Genomic DNA, 21,209 nt, shown 5'->3' with positions numbered 1-21,209 from the left:
GACAACTCCGGGCAACCCCTCCATGAAATTCTGGAGGGTCAAAAGAACACAAGGAACAACAACCGGCTCCTCTCCCTGCGCTGTAGAACGGAGCGGTTCAGGAGATCCTTCACCCCTGCAGCCATTAGATTTTATAATACTGACCGCTAGGCTGTATGGGGATGCTTTGCATTTTTAATAGTTAATTATTGGGTCTTTTTCAGTATTTATTGCTTTCATGTATTGTCCATATCGCGTTTTATGTATTTTTTGATTGCTTTCGTTCTGAATGTGTGGGTTTGTTGGTTGTTGGCTGCTGGACATCTGAATTTCCCTGAGGGAATCAATAAAGTATTTATTATTATTGTTAGAAGTGTGGCAACAAATTGAAAACAATTTTTGAATTGAATGGACTATGGCACCCTCTAATGGAATTTAGTTAAACTTCATAATCCAATGGTGTATGAAAATTATAATAAACACGCTGGAAATATGATCAAAATAACAACATGCTGAAAGATCTCAGTTGTGCTGTAGACACAGACCGAGAGAAATTATGCTTCTAATTATCAACACAGGAAGACGTATCACTGACATTATGTCAGGACATTCCAGCATAGATATTGTGGGCCGAATGGCCTGTCCCTGCGCTGTGTTACACTATGTTCTAACAACTGCAACATAGAACTGTACAGCGCAAGAACAGCCCTTCGGGACAATTTACAATTTTACTGAAACCAATTATCCCACAAACCTGCACGTCTTTGGAGTGTGGGAGGAAACCAGAGCACCCAGAGAAATCCCACATGGGTCACGGCGAGAGCGTGCATACTCCGTACAGACAGCACCCGTAGTCAGGAACCTGGGTCTCTGGCACTGTAAGGCAGCAACGCTATGCTGCGCCACCGTTCTATCTGAATGAGGGTAGTTAGCGAGAGAGGAGACAAAGAGGCATGCAGGAAACATTTAGCAGATTAGGCAGAGTAGAAAGAGGGAGCAAGTTCATGTCATATTAGGCCATTTGGTCCATCAAGTCTACTCCGCCATTCAATCATGGCTGATCTTTCTTTCCCTCTCAACCCCATTCTCCTGCCTTCTCGCCATAACAGCTGACACTCTGACTAATCCACCAGGGGTCACCGCACCATGGCAGCCTTGCCAACAGTCTGTCTGTATTTTTGTCTTTTTTTGTTATTTTTAGTGTGTTTTAAAAGTTAATGGTCTCTGGTTTGTTTTATGTGGGGGGTGGGGAAGGGGTCGGGAAACTATTTTTCAATCTCTTACCTTGCTGGAGATGCGATTGTTCTCCGGATCGTATCTCTGGTCGCTCAGCAGCCTAACATCATGGAGCTGGAGGCCTTGCTCGAGCTTTGAGCCCCACCGCGGGGACTTGGACTTACCATCAGAGCCAATCCCTTGCCTGGGATCGACACTCTAACCGCGGCCTGCGATTTCACCATCGAGGTGCTCGCCGTCTCGGGTAGAGACCGATGTCAGGAAGCTCCAAACGACGCATTAGATTTGGACCAGCCCTAACCCAGGGTCCAATCGCTCGGCGTGGTGGAGCTGACATCGCCCCGATGCAGGAGCTTGATCGCCCCGACGCGGAGGGCCCGACCGCCGGCTATGGGAGGCAAGATCACCCTGTCAACAGAAGGCTCGAGGCCCCCGACCACAGGAGAACAAAGAAGGGAAGAGATTGAACTTTTTTTCGCCTTCCATCACAGTGAGGAATGTGGAGGAGTCACTGTGGTGGATGTTTATGTTAAAATGTATTTTATGTGTTCTGTTGCTTTTTATTGGTATGGCTGTATGGCAAATGAAATTCCTCGTATGTTGCAAAACATACTTGTCCATTAAAGTATTATTATGATTATGATTTTGATTATGATTATGTTTAATCAAGAATCTGTCAATTTCAATGTGGCAATGAATTCCACAGATTCACCACCCTCTGACTAAAGACATTCTTCCTCATCTCCTATGAGCAAACCAGAGTTAATACGATGGATGGATGATATCCGATCACGCAAAACATTGAACAATTCCGAAAAAGATAAACTATTCGTGGATTCGAGTCTCATCATCGATGACATTGTTAGAACTGCCAGGATAGGTGTTAAACAGAAAAAGTAAGGTTGAATAAAGTTACAGGTTAAGATCTCAAGCACAATAATTTCAGTTTTGCACTTTGGGCTATGTTGCAGAACAAGATTCATTATTATGTGTCTAGGTGGAGATGAGCTGAGAGGGAACATTGAAATGGACCGGCAGATACAAGGAACTGCAGATGCTGGTTCATAAAAACAGACACAAAGTGCTGGAGTAACTCAACGGGTCCCGGCGGCATCTATGGAGAACTTGGATAGGTGACAATTCGGGCTAGGGACCTTCTTCAGGCTGATTGTGGTGGGAAGGAGGAGAAATCTGGAAGAGAGGAGGGGCAGCACAAAGTGAGTGACAGGTGAATAGATGCAATGAATGGGTGCAATAAATAAATGATCACCTGACTAGGGGGATGGGAACCAATGCAAGGAGACAGAGGGCCATAAAAGGAGGACAGAAGCAAAAGGTTGAAAGGAGATGAGAAAAACAAACCTGAAAGCTTTGTGCCTTAATGTGAGGAGCATTCGTAATAAGGTGGATGAATAAGCAAGTTCGGTATCTCGATAAATGCAAGGAATCATGGAATTTGTCAAAGGTCATTTGGGATTTTAAAAAACTGAACGCATCGCTGTATAAGCGGTGTCTAAATTGTTAACTATTCTATCAAGGAATATATCTAGAATTCTGTCAACTCAATAGCTTCCTTTCTTGTTCTGCTGTTCACACACTACTTACACAGTCCCAGTTCTAGTTCAGTTCATGAATCTGCAATTATGAGATATTCAAAAAGATAAAGAATTTATTATTTTCATTTAATTCATTTATTATTTTCATTTTGCTACTGGAATAAAAAATATTACTTGTGTTTGAAACATTTTCTTACCTTTATTCATAATTTATGTGTAAAAATATACTTAATCTGAGTCAGGCAGCGACTGTATCAGTGTGTTGTGGGCTGATGCTTTACCTACAGGCGGTTTGAATGTACCGTTAAGGCAACGAATCATCTCTGAGGAAAACTGAGAACAGGGTTGGCCCTGTGAAGGAGCTGCCAATCTGATAAAAGACATTTAACTGCGAAATGCCTGCCGTTTAGTTTTGGATAGATTGAGTGGAGGATCTGTGCTGTTCCAAGTTTGCGGTGGTTGCGTTGTGTTTCCCCTAGCCACCTCGCCCAGTGCACGTTGACCAGCACAGTTCGCCAGCCCTTGTTAGCTGAGGCTCTTTGTGCAGGTGTTACCCGAAGCCCAAAGGTTTTATGGAGGTTCTGCGTTAGGATCGGGCACGCAGCGAGCTAGCGAGAGGGCTGTCAGATCAGATCAGCCAAGGTTGCCAAGTGGTCGAAGGGCAGATTTTAATGGGTCATTATTAAACTGTTCCATCTGTGTGGCATCGCCAGCTCTCTCTCTCTCTCCCAGATCCCCCACCCCAACTGTCGACAAAGTCTGACTAAGAAAATGCTCCCACTCATATTATGGGTTGGCTCCGCGTTTGCCCACTCGCTGCGGCGGGCTTCAAAGAGAGTGAGAACAGGTCCCGTCAGCTGGGGGGAGCTGCGACCCACTCCTGACTGAAGCCTCTAGTTTCAAATGCGGTTAAAATGGCTGCAAATTCTCTTTGTAGGACCTCATCTCTTTTCCTACCTACATCGTTGGATCAATGTGGATTAATATGGATCATCAATATGGATGATGACCTCTGACTGCTCATCCTCTCCTCTCAGAATGTCCTTTGCCACTCGGGGACATCATTGACTCTGGCACCAGGGACGCAACACACCATCCTGGAGACTTGCTTGCAGCCACAGAACCTCATTTCCGTAAACCTGACCATAGTTTCCTTTCACTATCACTCGACTCGACTTAGGCCTCCTCTGCTGTTCAATGGAGGCAGTGGTATGGCCAGTGTTCTAGCTGCTGCTATTTGCCCTGAGAGGTCATCACCCCTGACAGTATCCAAAACAGTAGACTCGTTTGAGGGGGAGATAGTCACAGGAGACCCCTGCGCTCTCTGCCTGCCTCTCCTGTCTTTAATGTGGCAGCACAGTGGCGCAGTAGTAGAGTTGCTGCCTTACAGCGCCAGCGACCCGGGTTCGATCCTGACTACGGGTACTGTCTGTACCTTCTCCCCATGATCCCATGGGTTTTCTCTTGGTGCTCCAGTCCCCTCCCCCCTTCCAAGACAGGTTATTTAGCTTAGGTAAAAATGGTAAAATATCCCTAATGTGTACGATTGTGTTCGTGTATAGGGTGATCGCTGGTCAGCGCAGACTTGGTCTACATAGAGTAAGGTGGCCAAAAATCACAGCCGTACGTTTTAGCGTTTTTTCTAAAATCAATATAGAGCGCAAACAGGATGTGGTCAAGATTATATAGAAGGCACAACCACTTTTCAATGAGGCAAAGGCAACACCACTTCTGCATTTTCAAACCAACCCACTTTTGCATTTTCAAACCAACCCACTTTTGCATTTTCAAACCACATTTTCAAACTACTTTTTCAAACTATGTTAAGGGCACTCACAGGTCTGTAAGACCACTAACAGTTTAGTAGACATGTGTTCAGTGTTATTCACAGCTCACACTGAGAGTTGTGACCTCTCGCTTCCCCATCTTGCAGAGAGGCAGTCCACACTTCCGGGCTTTATAGTCTCTCCCCCACCTGAAGGGGTGTGACCTTCATTGACAGGAGAGAGAATCTCAACATTTTTCAAACATTAATAAGTCTTTTATTTTTAATCGATGGGAAAAATGCTCTTGGGGCGCCACACTGATGGCAGCCTCTGCCAACAACCTGTTTGTCTTTTCAATCTTTTTTTACATTTTTAGTTAGTTTAAAGTCTGTTTTTGGGGGAAACTAACTTTTCTATGTGGGGGAGGGGGGCAGTGTAAGGGGAAAACTGTTTCCCAGCCGCTTCCTGGCGGGACGCGACTATTTCTCTGAGTCGCGTCCTCGCCCCCTTCCTCGCGGCCTACCACCTGGATCGGAGCAGCCTTTCCTGCCGGAGACCGGGAACCGGACCAGAGCTGCGCAGCGCTGGATTCACCGCGGAGCGGGGCGATGCCTACCTGGATCGTCGTTTGGAGCTCCGGAGCATTGGGCCGCTGCTCCAACATCGTGGAGCTGTGGTTTGGGAGAGCTTCCAGCGTGGCCGGTGCTGACTGTCATCGCGGAGTCCTGGGGCCCTTTGCCGCGGGCCACCAGCATTGCATTTCCGCCCAACGCGGCCTGCGGCCGACTCTGATGTCCAGGCTGCTGAGGATGTGCCCCAGCCCCGACGTCGGACTTACATCACCCCGGCGAGCGGGCCTGAACATCGGGGAATATTAGAGGAAGAGACTGACTTTGGTGCCTTCCCTCACAGTGGGAAACTTTGACTCTGGGGATGTTTTATGTTGGACTCTATCGTGTGTTCTGTTCTTTATTTTTATTGTATAGCTGTATAGCAATCACATTTCACTGTGCCATCTGGCACATGTGACAAATAAATGCATCTTGTATCTTGTATCTTGTCCTGTGCAGCAGTGGGGGATTCTGAGTAAGATGGCCAAAAATCACAACCGTAAGTGGTAGCGTTTTTTCTAAAATCAATATGCAGTGCAAACAGGAAGTGGTCAAGATTTGAGTTTTAATTATATAGATAAATTGCTCTACAAAGAGGAAAATATCCAAGGAATATAAAGTAATAGAATGTAAGGAAGACGTAAAAAGTTGATGTCTTTTTTTAAATAACGTCTTAGAGAAAGGTCCAGTAATTTGGTTTCGTGAAACTTTGGAAGAATCATCAAATCCTATTCCGTTCAGAAAATCTGATCATTTCATTGTAATCACCAGGTTTCTCGGTTTCATTCTGTATCTTAACAGAAGAAGTTGCCACTTCTGGTGTTGCCACTCCTGAAGAGGTGGTGTCCGACCCAAACGGCAATGAATTCCACAGTCGCTTGGCTGCTGGTGAAGATCTGTGCTCAAAGCATTTCCTCGTTGGAAATCTCCACTCTGTTTACTCTGGTTTGAGTTGAATCAGACTGAAAACCTGGACACCTGTATTTGAACAAAATAAGTCATGAACCAAGAACATACAAGTATACAGAAAACTTTTCTAGTAACACTGTCCAAATGTATCATTTATTTCAAGTCAGGTTAGTTTTAATTCAACAAAGTTCAGTTCCAGAGTTTATCATCATGGGCTGCAACAATGCATTGTTGTGACACAGATTGCTGGCAAGTTTTTACCAAACCATCCCGTGCATTACTTGAGAGAATTATACAATCAAATAACTAAAACAAGCAAATGATGAGATGCTCTGGTTTCTATGTTTTCTATGTTTCTATCTTTTCTATGTTGTATAGTTATAGTGATAGATAGTCATAGTGTCATACAGTGTGGAAACATGCCTTTCAGCTCAACTTGCCCACATCAATTAACATGTCCCATCTACACGAGTCCCACATGCCTGCATTTGGCCCAAATCCCTCTAAGTCCGCCCTATCTATGTTCCGAAGATTGACACAAAAATCTGGAGTGACTCAGCAGGTCAGACAGCACCTCCGGAGAAAAGGGATAGATGACATTTCGGGTTGAGACCCTTCTTCAGACTATCCATTTACCTGTCATTTGTTTTCTTTAATTTCGTGATAGGACCTGCCCCATCTATCTATCTATCTATCTATATCTATCTATATCTATATAATATTAAAACTCTGTGGCTGCTGGCTGGCTGGCTGTGTTTCTGCCTGACTTGTGGTTGCCAGCCTTTGATTCGTCGTTACGCCAACGCCAGACCCAGAAACACCGACATTTTTTCCATTTCGGTAGAGATTTCACTTTTCATTCCAAGTATCCACTCCTCATTAAATTTTGTCGTGTTTATGTACACATTTTTTAATAAAATCCTTCTCCCCCCCCCCCCCCCCCCACACTCATTTTGTCGCCTCCAGCTGGCCAGTGGCCATAACGGCTGCTGGCGCCCACATCTCGCCTCAAAGACGCCATTTAAAAACAGCCGCACTGCTGAGTCCTGAACGGCTTGAGTTGGAGGACCACGTCTCCCGTGGGGGCTACGGGTAGGGAATGGCTGCGTTGGGGGAGCAGACCCAACGGGTCTGCACTTGGTCTAGTATATTATTAAAAGTCTCATCTTGTTTCTATCTATCTATCTATCTATGCGCGTGTATGTGATCTGAGACCTACGCCAAAATGGTACACGGTAGCACAAATATTTTTGCACCACTTTACTCACCTTTGTCCCGTGGTCGTTCCTATAAAGTTTTGTTCAGATTGATGTTATATTTCACATTATTTGTAATTTTTTACTTTAAAAATTCAAGAATAATTTAACAGCTAAATCTTCGCTGGCCCAGCATGCAACAAAGTTGCATACAAAGTTGCAATCGAGGAACATTCAGTCCTAGCAAGTTTTTACCTAAACAGGAGGTGAAGTAGGGCGATTACATTATTTTTTAAAGTCCTGAAAGCAAGAGGGGAGGAGGCAGTGTTGGGGATACGCCCCTGCACATTTGGGGGCTATGGGTGAGTGGTGGAATAATGCCCAAAAATGGTACACGATAGGGCTACGATTTTACTCCCCATACTCACCATTGTCCTGTGCTGCAATTGAAGCAAGTTTTGTTCAGATCGACGGTATATATTAAAAGTTATTAAGGTTTTTAAAATATTAACTAAAAATAGCGCTCCCACCCATGCTTGCGCAGTTGGGGGAGAGTTCCTGTGCACGTCTTTACTAGCGTCACAAAGGGCACCCGACGGGTCCTCAGTCGCGCCTGCGCAGTTGGGGCCTTTCCAGAATTTCATTTCAGATCGACATCTTTTGCCTCTGGCTCCAGGATGCTCGCCCCCCCCTCCCCGCCCCCGACAGCTTCTGCCTCAAGTACAACTTCATCCCCGTCCTGTGAAGGTGAGGAGGGAGAGTGGGGTGATTGAGGGAGAGGAGGTCATCAGTGACGTCATCAGTGAGACCATCTCGTTCAGATTCAAAGTATTGTCAGATTTTTGAACATTTTCAGTAATAACTCGAGAAATAAAGCATGAAATTTGCAGATAGGGCGATTTTGGACTCCACGGGAAAAATCTCTACCGGAATATGTCAATATTTTATCGTTACGGCGTAGATTTTTCGAGAAGATGTGATTATACACAAACACACACACACACACACACAAATAAATACACATCCAAAATCAGACTTTTAGTTATATAGATATACTAAGCTTTTATATGTATTTTATGGTGCTTTTATATACAATGTATTTAATGTAATGTCGTCTCTTGTCTGAAATAAAGTTTAATAATAATAACAATAATAATAATAATAATAATAATAATAATAATAATAATAATAATAATAATAATAATAATAATAATAATAATAATAATAATAATAATAATAATAATAACAACAACAATAATAATAATACGTAACATTGCAAAGATTAGTGGGAAGCCAAAGGATTGAGAAACTTTTAAAGAACAACAGAAGGCAGCTAAAAAGGCAATACGGGAAAAAAGATTTAAGGTAAGCTAACCAAATATATAAAATAAGGTAGCAAGAGTTTCTTCAGTTATATAAAGTGTAAGAAAGAGGCAAGAGTGGACATTGAACCGCTGGAAAATGATGCAGGAGAAGTGATAATGGGGAATAATGAAATGGCAGAGGAATTGAATGACGTTTTTGCATCAGTCCTCACAGTGGAAGACACCAGCAACGTGCCTGAAATTCAAGTCGGGGGTGGAAATTAGTGGAGTGGCTATTACTAGAGAGAAGATGCTTGGAAAAGTGAAAGGGCTGAAGGTGGATGTCACCTGGACCAGATAGATTGCACCCTATAGTTCTGAAAGAGGTGGCTTTAAAGATTGTGGAGGCAATGATAGTGATATTTCAAGAATCACTAGTCAGGAGTGGTTTGAGATGATTGGAAAATTGCCAATATAACCATGCTGCACAAGAAGGGAGCAAAGCAGAATAGGGGTAAATATAGGCCAGTTTGTCTGACTTCAGTGGTTAGTAAGATTTTAGAGCCCATTATAAAGGATGGGGTTATGGAGTACTTTATGAAGGGGAGGTCTTACCTGACAAATTTGCTGGAATTCTTTGAAGAAGTGAATAGCAGGACAGACAAAGGAGAGTCAGTAGATGTTGTATACCTAGATTTTCAGAAAGTTGCAACATGGGAGGCTGCTAAGGAAGATGTGAGCCCATGATATCATAGGGCAGATACTGGCATGGATATCAGGTTGGCTGGATGGCAGAAGGCAAAGAGTGGCAATAAAGGGGGATTTTTCTGGATGGCTGCCAGTGACTTGTGGAGTTCCGCAGGGCTCAGTGCTGTGGCTACTGCTCCACATTTTATATTAATGATTTGAATGAGGGGATTGTAGGCTTTGTGGCCAAGTTTGCGGATGACACGGAAATAGGTGGAGGGGAAGGTAGTGTAGCGAAAGCAGGGACTCTGCAGAAGGAATTGGACAGGTTGGGAGAGTGGGTAGAGAAGTGGCAGAGCATTTAGCAAAGTGTGGAGTCATGCATTTTGGTAAAAGGAATAAAGGCATAGATTATTTTCTGAATGGGGAGAGAATCCAGTAATCGTAGGTGCAAAGGGAATTAGGAGTGCTGGTGCAGGATTCCCAAAAAGTTAATCTACAAGTAGAATCAGTGGTGAAGAAAGCAAACGCAATGTTAACATTTGTTTCTTGGGGGCTTATATACAAAAATAGGAATGTAATGCTGATGCTCTGTAAAGTGCTGATCAGGCCGCATTTAGAATATTGTGAGCAATTTTGGGCACCATATATGAGGAAGGATGTGCTAGCTCTGGAGAGGGTCCAGAGGAAGTTTACAAGAAAGATCCCAGGAATGAGTAGGTTGACATATGATAAGGGTTTGACAGCACTGGGCCTGTACTTGCTGGAGTTCAGAAGAATGAGTCTGGATCTCTTTGAAACGTACAGAATAATGAAAGGCTTGGATGGAGTGGACGTGGAGAGGATGTTTCCACTAGTGGGAGAGTCTAGGTGTAAAGGTTATAGTCTCAGAATTAAAGGACGTTGTTTTAGGAAGGTGATGAGGAGGAATTTCTTTAGTCAGAGGGTGGTGAATCTGTGGAATTCTTTGCCACAGACGACTGTGGAGGCCAAGTCAATGGATATATTTAAGGCAGAGATAGATTCTTGATTAGTAAAGGGCCTGTTCCACTTTCACGACCTAATTCACGACCTCTGCCGAGTTTGCCCTTGACTCATACTCGCAGCATGGTCGTCATGAGGTCGTAGGAGGTCATAGGTAGGTCGTAGGTAGGCGTGATGCTAGTCGTAGGTACTCGTGGCATCAAGTAGGTCGGGGCGTTTTTCTAGCATGATGAAAAATGTCCACGAGTAAAAAAGGTCGTGAATTAGGTCGTGAAAGTGGGACAGTCCCTTTAGGATATCAGAAGTTATGGGAAGAAGGCAGGAGAATGGGGTTAGGAGAGTTATGGCCTAATTCTACTCCGATCACATGATCTTATGATCTACAGTAAAGGTGCTGTCATTTCGGGCATGTTATTCTTAAGAAAGGGAGAAAATGAAAACGACCACATTGACTTACCATTTAATATTTTGCATTTGGTCAATTGTATCTGGAAGAGGAATTTTGAACGTTTCTGGCAGAAACAAGACCACAATTGCTGAGAACACCATCAACACCCCCATCACAATAAACGGTAGGTTCTCTTGATAAATACCTGTGAAAAGAAAGCATACATTTACCTACAAGTGAAAAATCAACAAAATAATAGAAAAAGCCTAAGTATTTCATGCAACCGAGATCAATGTGAAATCAAATGTACTTCAATAATGTATATTTAAGACATTTCCAAGATAGACAAAAAATGCTCTGTGGGACAGGCAGCATCTCTGGATAGAAGGAATGGGTGAAATTTCGGGTCGAGGCCCTTCTTCAGACTGAGAGTCACGGGAGAGGGAGACACAGAGGTAAGGAAGGTTAAGATGTGAAAATCAAAAGAGAAGAAAATCAAGGAACATGTAGAATAGATCATTGTCAGCTGGGAGAAGGTGAAATTAAAATGTAATCTGGGGACAGTCAGACTGGCCGGAGAACTGTGAAGGTGGAGGGATGAAGAAAGCGGGTAAGCAAGGGTTACTTGAGGTTTAGAGATGTTGATATTCATACCGTACACAAGTCATTTCCAATTTCAGGTCTGGGTTATTTTCATTGTTCCTGATCTGATTACTCTGATATATTTTCTTGGTGGGGAGATGAGAAACATTTTATGTTTGAGTTTAGGTTATTGTCATGTGTATCGAGGTACAGTGAAAAGTTTTTATCGCGTGCTAACCATTCAGCGGAAAGACAATACATGATTAAGCCAACATATGATTGACACAATACGTGATTGAGACAATTCATGAATAATCATCTGCTTGAGACTGCATGTTGCAGGGGAAAGAATAGTGAGTGCTGAGAACTAGTAAATAGGATCTGGATTTTGCTAATGTGGTGATAGGGAACCGCAGACAAAGCCTAATGGGCCTGTCCCACTTAGGAGACTTTTTAGGTGACTGCAGGAGACTATGCAGTCGCCACATGTTCACAGGTGGTTGCCGGGGAGTCGCCTTCATGGTCGTGAGGAGTTCCCGCATTCTGAGAACTAGTCGCGGCCTCATTATGGTCGCCGTGAATTTTTCAACAAGCTGAAAAATTAGCGGTGACTAGAATGAAGCCGCCATGGAGAGTAGCGAGAATTCTCGAGCCGTAGGTGGGTTGCCAGGAGGTCCTAGTGGGTTGCCAGGAGGTCGAAGATTCTCGTGGGCTGACCGAATTTCATTGGCTCATTTGGAAAAAAGGTGAGCAGTAGTTTTCAGAACCAAGGATAACCGACCGGTAATGTTAAATGTCCGCCGAGCTTCACAGCCGTGTATCTCTGGCTTCTTAAAAGTTGTCCCCACTCCTTCTTCCCCCTCTCCCCCCCCCCCTCTCCCCCCACTCTTAAAGGACTTACTGTACACTGTGCTTTAGCCATCTTTTTACAGCGCCAACCTTCCTGTTCATCGCGGTGTGTGTCTGTTTCACCTTGGCTTTGCACCATGTGATTTTTTTAGACAGTGCTCCCCCCACTTGCCCTGTCCCCCGCCTGCACAATGGACTGGAGAAGGAAGCAATGTGTTTGTGTGTGTGTTCCACTCCGACAGTCGCCGTTCCAGTTGCCGGTTTTTCAGGCGATTGCCAGCAACTTGACATTCGCCAACAGTCCGCTGACAAATAGCCCAAGTGGGACAGGCCCATAAGAGTAGAGACAAGGAATGCTGCAGTGATTACACCCAAGTTTCCAGAACTTCATTGATTATGTTTTCGTGCACCCATTGTTGTAACAGAAAATTGGATCTGCTGACAACTAAGTTAAAGGCCTGTCCCACTTACGCGACCTTGGCTCGCAAATTACGCGACCACGTGGTCGCTTGAGGCGTACGGGCACCGATGGCTGTGCGGGGTCGGCCCTACTTAGAAGCGCGGAGGGGTAGGGAGTTGTGCGAGGCTGGTCCCGACATCGCGCGGGGCTCCAAAATTCCTGCAGTGACCGAAATCTTCGCGCGCCAACGGCTTGTCGACCCGCGTACGCACGCCGGCGCATTGCTGTCGTACACAACGTCTTGACGTCATACGCAGCGTCTTGATTTGATTTATATGCTTAAATGATGTCACGCGCGAACTTAGCGTGAACTCCGCTTCCGCATCAAGTTAATCAGAAAGACAGTGAAGCTAGTCAGAACACCAGGTTGGGGGAGGAACAGAGAGAGAGGGCAAGCAAGGGTTACTTGAAGTTAGAGAAATCAGTTTTCTTTACTACCTTATCTACCTGTGACCTATGTTGGGATAGTGTCAAAAATCCTCATATTCGACAAGAATAGGGCAGCACGGTGGCGCATCAGTAGAGTTGCTGCCTCACAGCGCCAGAGACACGGGTTAGATCCTGACTATGGATGCTATCACTGTGGAGTTTGTACATTCTCGCCGTGACCTGCGTGGGTTCTCTCAGAGATCTTTGATTTAGAAACATAGATAATAGGTGCAGGAGGATGCCATTCGGCCCTTCGAGCAAGCACCGCCATTCATTGTGATCATGGCTGATCGTCCCCAATCAATAACCTGTGCCTGCCTTCTCCCCATATCCCTTGATTCCACTAGCCCCTAGAGCTCTATCTAACTCTCTCTTAAATCTATCCAGTGATTGGGCCTCCATTGCAGGGAATTCCACAAATTCACAACTTTCTGGGTGAAAAAGTTTTTTTTCACCTCAGTCTTAAATGGCCTCCCCTTTATTCTAAGACTGTGGCCCCTGGTTCTGGACTCTCCCAACATTGGGAACATTTTTCCTGCATCTAGCTTGTCCAGTCCTTTTATAATTTTATATGTTTCTATAAGGCCCCCCCCCCTCGTCCTTCTAAACTCCAGTGAATACAAGCCTAGTCTTTTCAATGTTTCCTCATATGACAGTCCCGCCATATTTGTTCCCATACTCCAAAGACGTAAAGGTTTGTAGGTTAATTGGCTTTGCTAAATTGTAAATTATGTGTGTAGGATAGTGTTAGTATATGGGGATCGCTGGTTGGTGCGGACTTGGTGGGCTGAAGGGCCTGTTTCCGTATTATATCTCTATATTAAAAAAAACTAAATATCAAGAGGTGTCATTGTTGCCTTACCTAGTAAAACAATGTAAGGTGCAATAATGCTGCCAGTTCGGCAAGCCATTGAACACACTCCAAAACCAGTGTTTCTCAATGGGGTTGGATACAGTTCGGAGACGTAGACAAATATCATGGAAAAAGCACATGTGCTTCCCAGTTTTCCAATTAACACCAGCACTGTATAAATTGAATGATCTAGAAAAAGCAGAAATAGCTGTATTAATGCTATCAGTCTGCAAGCGGCAAGTTGTGTGGATTTGTCACAAACGTAACAGAAACAGTAGCTTTGTTTTCCCCAATTCAGCTCAGTTTAGTTTATCGTCACTAGGTGCAGTGAAAAGCTTTTGTTACGTGCTAGCCATCAGTGGAAAGACATGTTCGCTCCAATCATCTTAGCTCCAAAGAGTAAACATTGGAAAACTTTTGTGTCTTTTCTCTACCTTTAAAATTGGTTTGTGTGGATTTATTTTTGAAATAAAGGAAGCAATACAGTGTATTTCATCTTTACGAACTGACTGGGCTTTATGATGTGATTTTCGACACATAGTTGGAAGAGATGGTTGCCATTCAATGAAGCTTGTTCATTTGGTAGCCCAGACTGTTAATTGCTTTGATAAATGGCACCGCGGCACTGTGGTGCAGCGGTAGAGTTGCTGCCTTACAGCGCCAGAGACCCGGGTTCAATCCTGGCCATGGGTGCTGTGTGGAGTTTGTACGTTCTCCCTGTGCCCTGTAGGTTAATTAGCTTGGTAAAATTGTATATTTGACCCTGATTTGTGTGAGGGTTGCTGGTCGGCACCGACTCGATGGGCTGAAGAGCCTATTTCTGCAGTTTGTCAAAAACTAAACTAAACCAACCTAAACAAAACTGAAAATATGATGTTCTCCGGACATGCTACCTGACCCACTGAGTTACTCTTGCAATCTGTGTCTATCTTTAATATTAAAAAGCCAACAAATGCTGTACCATAAAAAGACACATTGTGCTGGAGTAACTCAGCAGGTCAGGCAGGATTTTTGGAGAATAAGGATAGGTGACGTTTCAGGTCAGGACCCTCCTTCAGACACTGCATCATGTTGGTGCAGTGGAGGTGGTATTAAGTCCATAAATCTATACAGGAAAGATATAATGTGGCAGTCCTCCTTGTGACCACGTGCGTTTTCTCCGGGTGCTCTGGTTTCCTCCCACTCCAAAGGCATACAGATTTAGAGGCTTTTATAAAATTCTAAATTGTCCCTAGTGTGCAAGATAGTGTTAGTGCACTGTAGAAGCAGTGTAAAACTTACATGATGGTATGAGGTTCATGATGAGCAGAACACCTCCACTTAGAACAAGAATGCCTACATGACTGAGCCTGCGTGGACATTTCCGGAGGATAAGCCAGGATGCGATATAACCCGGAATCTCAATGGCACCAAAGAGGAAACAATTCAGATAGTCGTTGCCATGGAGTTTGGGGACGTTCAGAGACAGACCAAAGTATCCAATTGATACAATTATCCTGTGAAATATAAGGCAAAATACTTCTTGTCAAACACTTTTGTTTTTATGTTCTCCCAATCTGTTTTTGTTGTCTTGCAGAATCTCATTAGCTATAACCCACAGCCAACAATGTTTCCGTCATCATTGTTACTTTTTTGCATCTTTTTCATTAATTCGATCGATATGAAAGTAAACATGCAGGTACAGCAGGCAGTGAAGAAAGCGAATGGAATGTTGGCCTTTATAACAAGAGGAATCGAATATAGGAGCAAAGAGGTCCTTCTGTAGTTGTACAGAGCCCTAGAGAGACCACACCTGGAGTATTGTGTGCAGTTTTGGTCCCCTAATTTGAGGAAGGACATTCTGGCTATTGAGGGAGTGCAGCGTAGGTTTACAAGGTTAATTCCCGGGATGGCGGGACTGTCATATGCTGAGAGAATGGAGCAGCTGGGCTTGTATACTCTGGAGTTTAGAAGGATGAGAGTGGATCTCATTGAAACATATAAGATTGTTAAGGGCTTGGACATGCTAGAGGCAGGAAACATGTTCCCGATGTTGGGGGAGTCCAGAACCAGGGGCCACAGTTTAAGAATAAGGAGCAAGCCATTTAGAACGGAGACGAGGAAACACTTTTTCTCACAGAGAGTGGTGAGTCTGTGGAATTCTCTGCCTCAGAGGGTGGTGGAGACAGGTTCTCGGGATGCTTGCAAGAGAGAGCTAGATAGGGCTCTGAAAGATAGCGGAGTCAGGGGATATAGGGAGAAGGCAGGAACGGAGTTGTGTTGAACGTGATGCCAAGTTGAACTGATCTCCTCTACTGTCCCAGCAAGAAATTTATGGTCCGATCTGGTACACAGGACAATAAAACTCTCTTGACTTGACTTGATCCATATCCTTTAATTCCCAGCACTTCCATGTGCCTATCTAAAAGCCTCTTAAACACCACAAAACAATCCAAATCTCTCCCTCTAGCTGAAACGCTCGAATCTAAGCAGCATTCAGGTAAACCTCCTCTGCACCATTTCCAAAGCCTCCACGTTTCCTGCATTGGGGCAATCAAACGAGAGAGCTAGATAGGGCTCTTAAAGATAGCGGAGTCAGGGGATATGGGGAGTAGGCAGGAACGGGGTACTGATTAGGGATGATCAGACATGATCAGCTTGAATGACGGTGCTGGCTTGAAGGGCCGAATGGCCTACTCCTGCACCTATTATCTATTGTCTATTGACCAGAACTGTACGCAATACTCCAAATGTGACCTAACCAAAGTCCTATAGAACTGTATCATGACTTCCTGACTTATACTCAAAGTCCCTCACAATGAAGGCAAGCCATAGGCCACCTTTACCACCCAATCTACTTGTGCTGCCAGCTTCACTGAGCTATCAACTTGGACTACAGGATCCCTCTGTATATTAATGTTGTTAGGGGTTTGTTATTAACTGTATACTTTTACCATACTCTCAACCTCACAAATGCAACACCTTGCAGTCTCTCAGGCTAAACTCCAACTGCCATTTCTCTTCCAATTTCTGCAATTGATCTATACCCATTATATCCCTGACATCCTTCCTCACAGTCTGCAACTTCTCCAATCACAGTGAGGAGGTGCCTGGTGAACTCACTGTGGTGGATGTTAAATTTGTGTTTATTGTGTGTTTTTGGTATTTTTATTATATGTATGACTGCAAGGCAACGAAATTTCGTTCAGACCGAAAGGTCTGAATGACAATAAAGGTATTTGATTTGATTTGATTTGATTTGATCTACATTTATATCGAGGTTATTTACATCCAGATGTCATAGAAACATAGGAAATAGGTGCAGGAGTAGGCCATTCGGCCCTTCGAGACTGCACCGCCATTCAATATGATCATGGCTGATCATCCAACTCAGTATCCTGTACCTGCCTTCTCTCCATACCTCCTGATCCCTTTAGCCACAAGGGCCACATCTAACTCCCTCTTAAATATAGCCAATGAACTGGCCTCAACTACCTTCTGTGGCAGAGAATTCCAGAGATTCACCACTCTCTGTGTGAAAAATGTTTTCCTCATCTCGGTCCTAAAAGATTTCCCCCTTATCCTTAAACTGTGACCCCTTGTTCTGGACTTCCCCAACATCGGGAACAATCTTCCTGCATCTAGTCTGTCCAACCGCTTAAGAATTTTGTAAGTTTCTATAAGATCCCCCCTCAATCTTCTGAATTCTAGCGAGTACAAACCGAGTCTATCCAGTCTATCCATGTCACAAACATCAGAGGTCCCGCGCATATTATGGTTTGTAGGTTAATTGGCCTCTGTAAATTTCCCCTAGTATGTAGGGAGTGGATGAGAAATTAGATAATATAGAACTGGTGTGAACAGGTGATTGATGGTCAGCATGGATTTGGTGGGTGGAAGGGCCTGTTTCCATGGTGTATTTCTAAACTAAACTAAATAATTAAAACCCGGTCAGTTGAAAATATTTAGAGACTAGTTTAGTTTAGTTTGGTTTGGAGATACAGTATGGAAACAGGCCCTTCAGCCCACCATGTCCTTGTCGACCAAGGATCACCCATACACTAATTCTGTTATGCCAGCTTTGCATCCTACACATTAGGGACAAGTTACAATTTTACAGAAGCCAATTAACCAACAAACCGGCACGTCTTTGGAATGTGGGAGGAAACAGGAGCACCTGGAGGAAACCCACGCGGTTACAGAAAGAACGTACAAACACCGTACAAACAGCATCTGTGATCAGGATCGAACCCGACTCTATCGCAACGCCACTTGTCCGATAAAAGAACATATTCCTCACAGATATTTTTTAATAAACACGTCTGAATATTATTCTTGAATCTCATACTTACCATATGAGCATGCTAATGACTGTGATGACTAGGATATTGCGAGATTTTATCAATTGAATAACTGGAACAGATTTTACTTGTTTATTCTGCATATGTTCAAGCTGGAAGAAAAACAGAAGATTCAACATTGCATCGGCTCTGCAGAAAGTGTCAGTATTATTATCCACATCTCCTGATTCATATTGGGCATGGGATGGTCCAGAAAATGATTATTCACAGTTTGTCTGTGAGCTTGTGAATGAATGAATGAATGAATGAATGAATGAATGAATGAATGAATGAATGAATGAATGAATGTATGAATGAATGAATGAATGAAAGTTTATTGTCACATGTGCCAAGTAATTGTGATATTCTTTGTTTTGCACACCCAAGGTATGCAAATAGACACCACATGAAGGGCACAAAGTTACAAAGTATCCAACGCCAGGTCCTCCTTTGTCCCCCCCCCCCCCTCCACCACCTCATGGCTGTGCCCCCATACCGAGTCCTCCTTTGTTCTTGTATACAGCTTATACACAGCTCTGCATACAGCTCTGTATACAGTTTGTATACAGAGGATTGAGCAAGGTTGCATAAACATTGCAAGGATGATATAAAAATCTTGGCACCACCTCCTAAATCTCAGCATCGTTCGTCTTCCCCAAACTGCTAGCAAATGCCGCCTAGTGGAAATTGAATTTAAACCCAATTAAATTTCTGGCTTTATAAAAATATGCTAAATATTCTCCCACATTTACATTCAAATTAGACACTGTACAGATCCAAAACTGAATCTTGATTAACGGTGCAAACTCCATAACAGTGCTCTGAAATCTAACTAGAATTTTTATTAAAATGTGCAATTTTTAAACACATGTGAATACAAGGAACTGCAGATGCAGGATTACAAATAAGACACAAAGTGCTGGAGTAATTCAGAGGGTTAGGCAGCATCTCTGGAGTGCATGGATCTCTGGAGAATTTTTAACAATTTTAGTAGAGGAACTACTCTTCAGTATTGGTTAACCTTTGTGGACATAACTTCTTGCATCTAATAATTTCTAGATTGGGGCGGGCGGTAGTAGAGTTACAGAGCCAGGGACCCGGGTTCAAACCCGATTACAGGCGCTGTTTGTACAGATTTTGTACGTTCTCCCTGTGATCGCATTGGTTGTTTCTGGGTTCTCCAGTTTCATCCCAAACTCCAAAGACGAAAAGGTATGTAGGTTAATTTTCATCTGTAAATTGTCCCTAATGTGTAAGATGTAGTGTACGAGGTGATCGGTAGTCGGCATGGACTCGATGAGCTGGAGGGCCTGCTTCCACACTGTGTCTCCAAAGGATAAAGTAAAGTCTAACTCAAAAGCTCAATATTTTTCTTTTCTCAGTATCACAAGCAATAGAGCTGTATTCGCTAGAATTTAGAAGATTGAGGGGGGATCTTATAGAAACTTATAAAATTCTTAAGGGGTTGGACAGACTAGATGCAGGAAGATTGTTCCCAATGTTGGGGAAGTCCAGAACAAGGGGTCACAGTTTAAGGATAAGGGGGAAATCTTTTAGGACCGAGATGAGAAAAACATTTTTCACACAGAGAGTGGTGAATCTCTGGAATTGTCTGCCACAGAAGGTAGTTGAGGCCAGTTCATTGGCTATATTTAAGAGGGAGTTAGATGTGGCCCTTGTGGCTAATGGGATCAGGGGGTATGGAGAGAAGGCAGGTACAGGATACTTAGTTGGATGATCAGCCATTATCATATTGAATGACGGTGCAGGCTCGAAGGGCCGAATGGCCTACTCCTGCACCTATTTTCTATGTATCTATGTATCTATCTATGAAAAGCAGCAACTCTACTGCTGCACCACTGTGTTGCTCTGTTTGTGCAGTTGTTATGGTAAAGCTGCATTTTTGTCATGATATTCATGCCAATTTTTTTGCAGTGAAATCTGGTCGGGTGGAACTGCAGATGCAGGTTTATACCAAAGAGAAACAAAGCACTGGAGTAACTCAGCAGGTCAGACAGCATCTCTGCAGAAATTGAAAAGATGACAATTCCACTCAATATGAAAATAACTGAGAGAAAAGTGTTGCTCTGTATTGAAGAACTGAACAACCACATAGGAATGAAATAAATGGTAGGTAGACAAAAGTGCTGGAGAAACTCAGCGGGTGCGGCAGCATCTATGGAGCGAAGGAAATAGGCAACGTTTCGGGCAGAAGCCCTTCTTCAGACTGGGTCTTGCCCCAATACCTCATCGTCAGTGAAAAGTACTGCTGGTGGAGTGATGCCATTTTTCTTTGCCATTAATCGAATTATTGATTCAGCTTCCTTTACCCTTCCCTTGGACAGTAGCCAGCGTGGAGATTCAGGAATAAACCTAGAATGAAACAAGGTATTCTGTAACAGAATTATTGAAGCATCAAAGGGCTTGTGAAATTACTGCCACTATATTTTTAACAATAGAATATGATACGATAAAAATGTAATTCATCCGCCGGAGGGAAATTGGTCTACCAACACTGTCACAACACACAAGGTGCAAGAACACTTGAAATTAACATTACATTAAAAGTGAGAAAAAAATAAAAAGACTAGCGAATGTTGGCTGCAAAGATCGAAGCTTGCTCTAGTATCTTTGGCTAGCTGGCTGCCGTGTGCACAGCGCCTTAACCGGGACAAGCGAACGAACAAACAAACAGATGCAGGCTTATCCCATGGGCAGGCAATTCTAAAAGTAGTCTCTTTTACACACCAAAGATCTTAGAGCGGAGCTCTATAATCTTTGCTCCACACCGGGTCCCCCTTTGTTCTCCCACCGTCGCTCATGGTGGTCCACCCACACCGGGTCCCCATTGATTTCCCCCCCACACGCTCATCGCGGGTTGATCGCCGAGGCTCTCGCTGCTGCCAAGGCTCCCACCGCCACCAAGGCCCTACCACCATCCAAGGCCCCCACCGCCGCACATGTTGAGGCTCACGATGCCTCTGGGGCCCTACCACCACCCAGGCCCCATCGCCGCCCACGCTGAGGCACACGATGCCACCGAGGCTCCTGCTGCCACCGCCAAGGCTCCCATCGCTGCCGCCAATGAAGCTCCTGCAGCC

At 44.0% G+C, this 21,209-nt stretch overlaps 1 protein-coding gene across 2 annotated transcripts in view; it reads right to left on the bottom strand.

Moving 5' to 3' along the window:
• Positions 1 to 5,765: 5,765 nt before the first annotated feature.
• Positions 5,766 to 21,209, bottom strand: part of LOC116978253 (solute carrier family 22 member 4-like) — a 267,313-nt gene continuing 251,869 nt past the window's right edge. Inside the window, exons 6-11 of one of the 2 annotated variants that reach the window (XM_033029254.1) lie at positions 20,355 to 20,481; positions 18,121 to 18,221; positions 15,071 to 15,285; positions 13,799 to 13,978; positions 10,686 to 10,821; positions 5,766 to 6,126 (exon numbers count right to left, since the gene is read on the bottom strand). In XM_033029254.1, coding sequence (XP_032885145.1) covers positions 6,051 to 6,126; positions 10,686 to 10,821; positions 13,799 to 13,978; positions 15,071 to 15,285; positions 18,121 to 18,221; positions 20,355 to 20,481 — 835 coding nt within the window. In that variant the 3' untranslated portion in view covers positions 5,766 to 6,050. The remainder of the gene's footprint in view (positions 6,127 to 10,685; positions 10,822 to 13,798; positions 13,979 to 15,070; positions 15,286 to 18,120; positions 18,222 to 20,354; positions 20,482 to 21,209) is intronic. The other variant, XM_033029255.1, reaches the window with a different exon arrangement.

Source organism: Amblyraja radiata, chromosome 11 (genome assembly GCF_010909765.2).
Source record: "Amblyraja radiata isolate CabotCenter1 chromosome 11, sAmbRad1.1.pri, whole genome shotgun sequence".
NCBI lineage: Eukaryota > Metazoa > Chordata > Chondrichthyes > Rajiformes > Rajidae > Amblyraja > Amblyraja radiata.
Note: the sequence above shows the minus strand (reverse complement) of the source record. Positions and strands in the feature narration are given on the sequence as shown.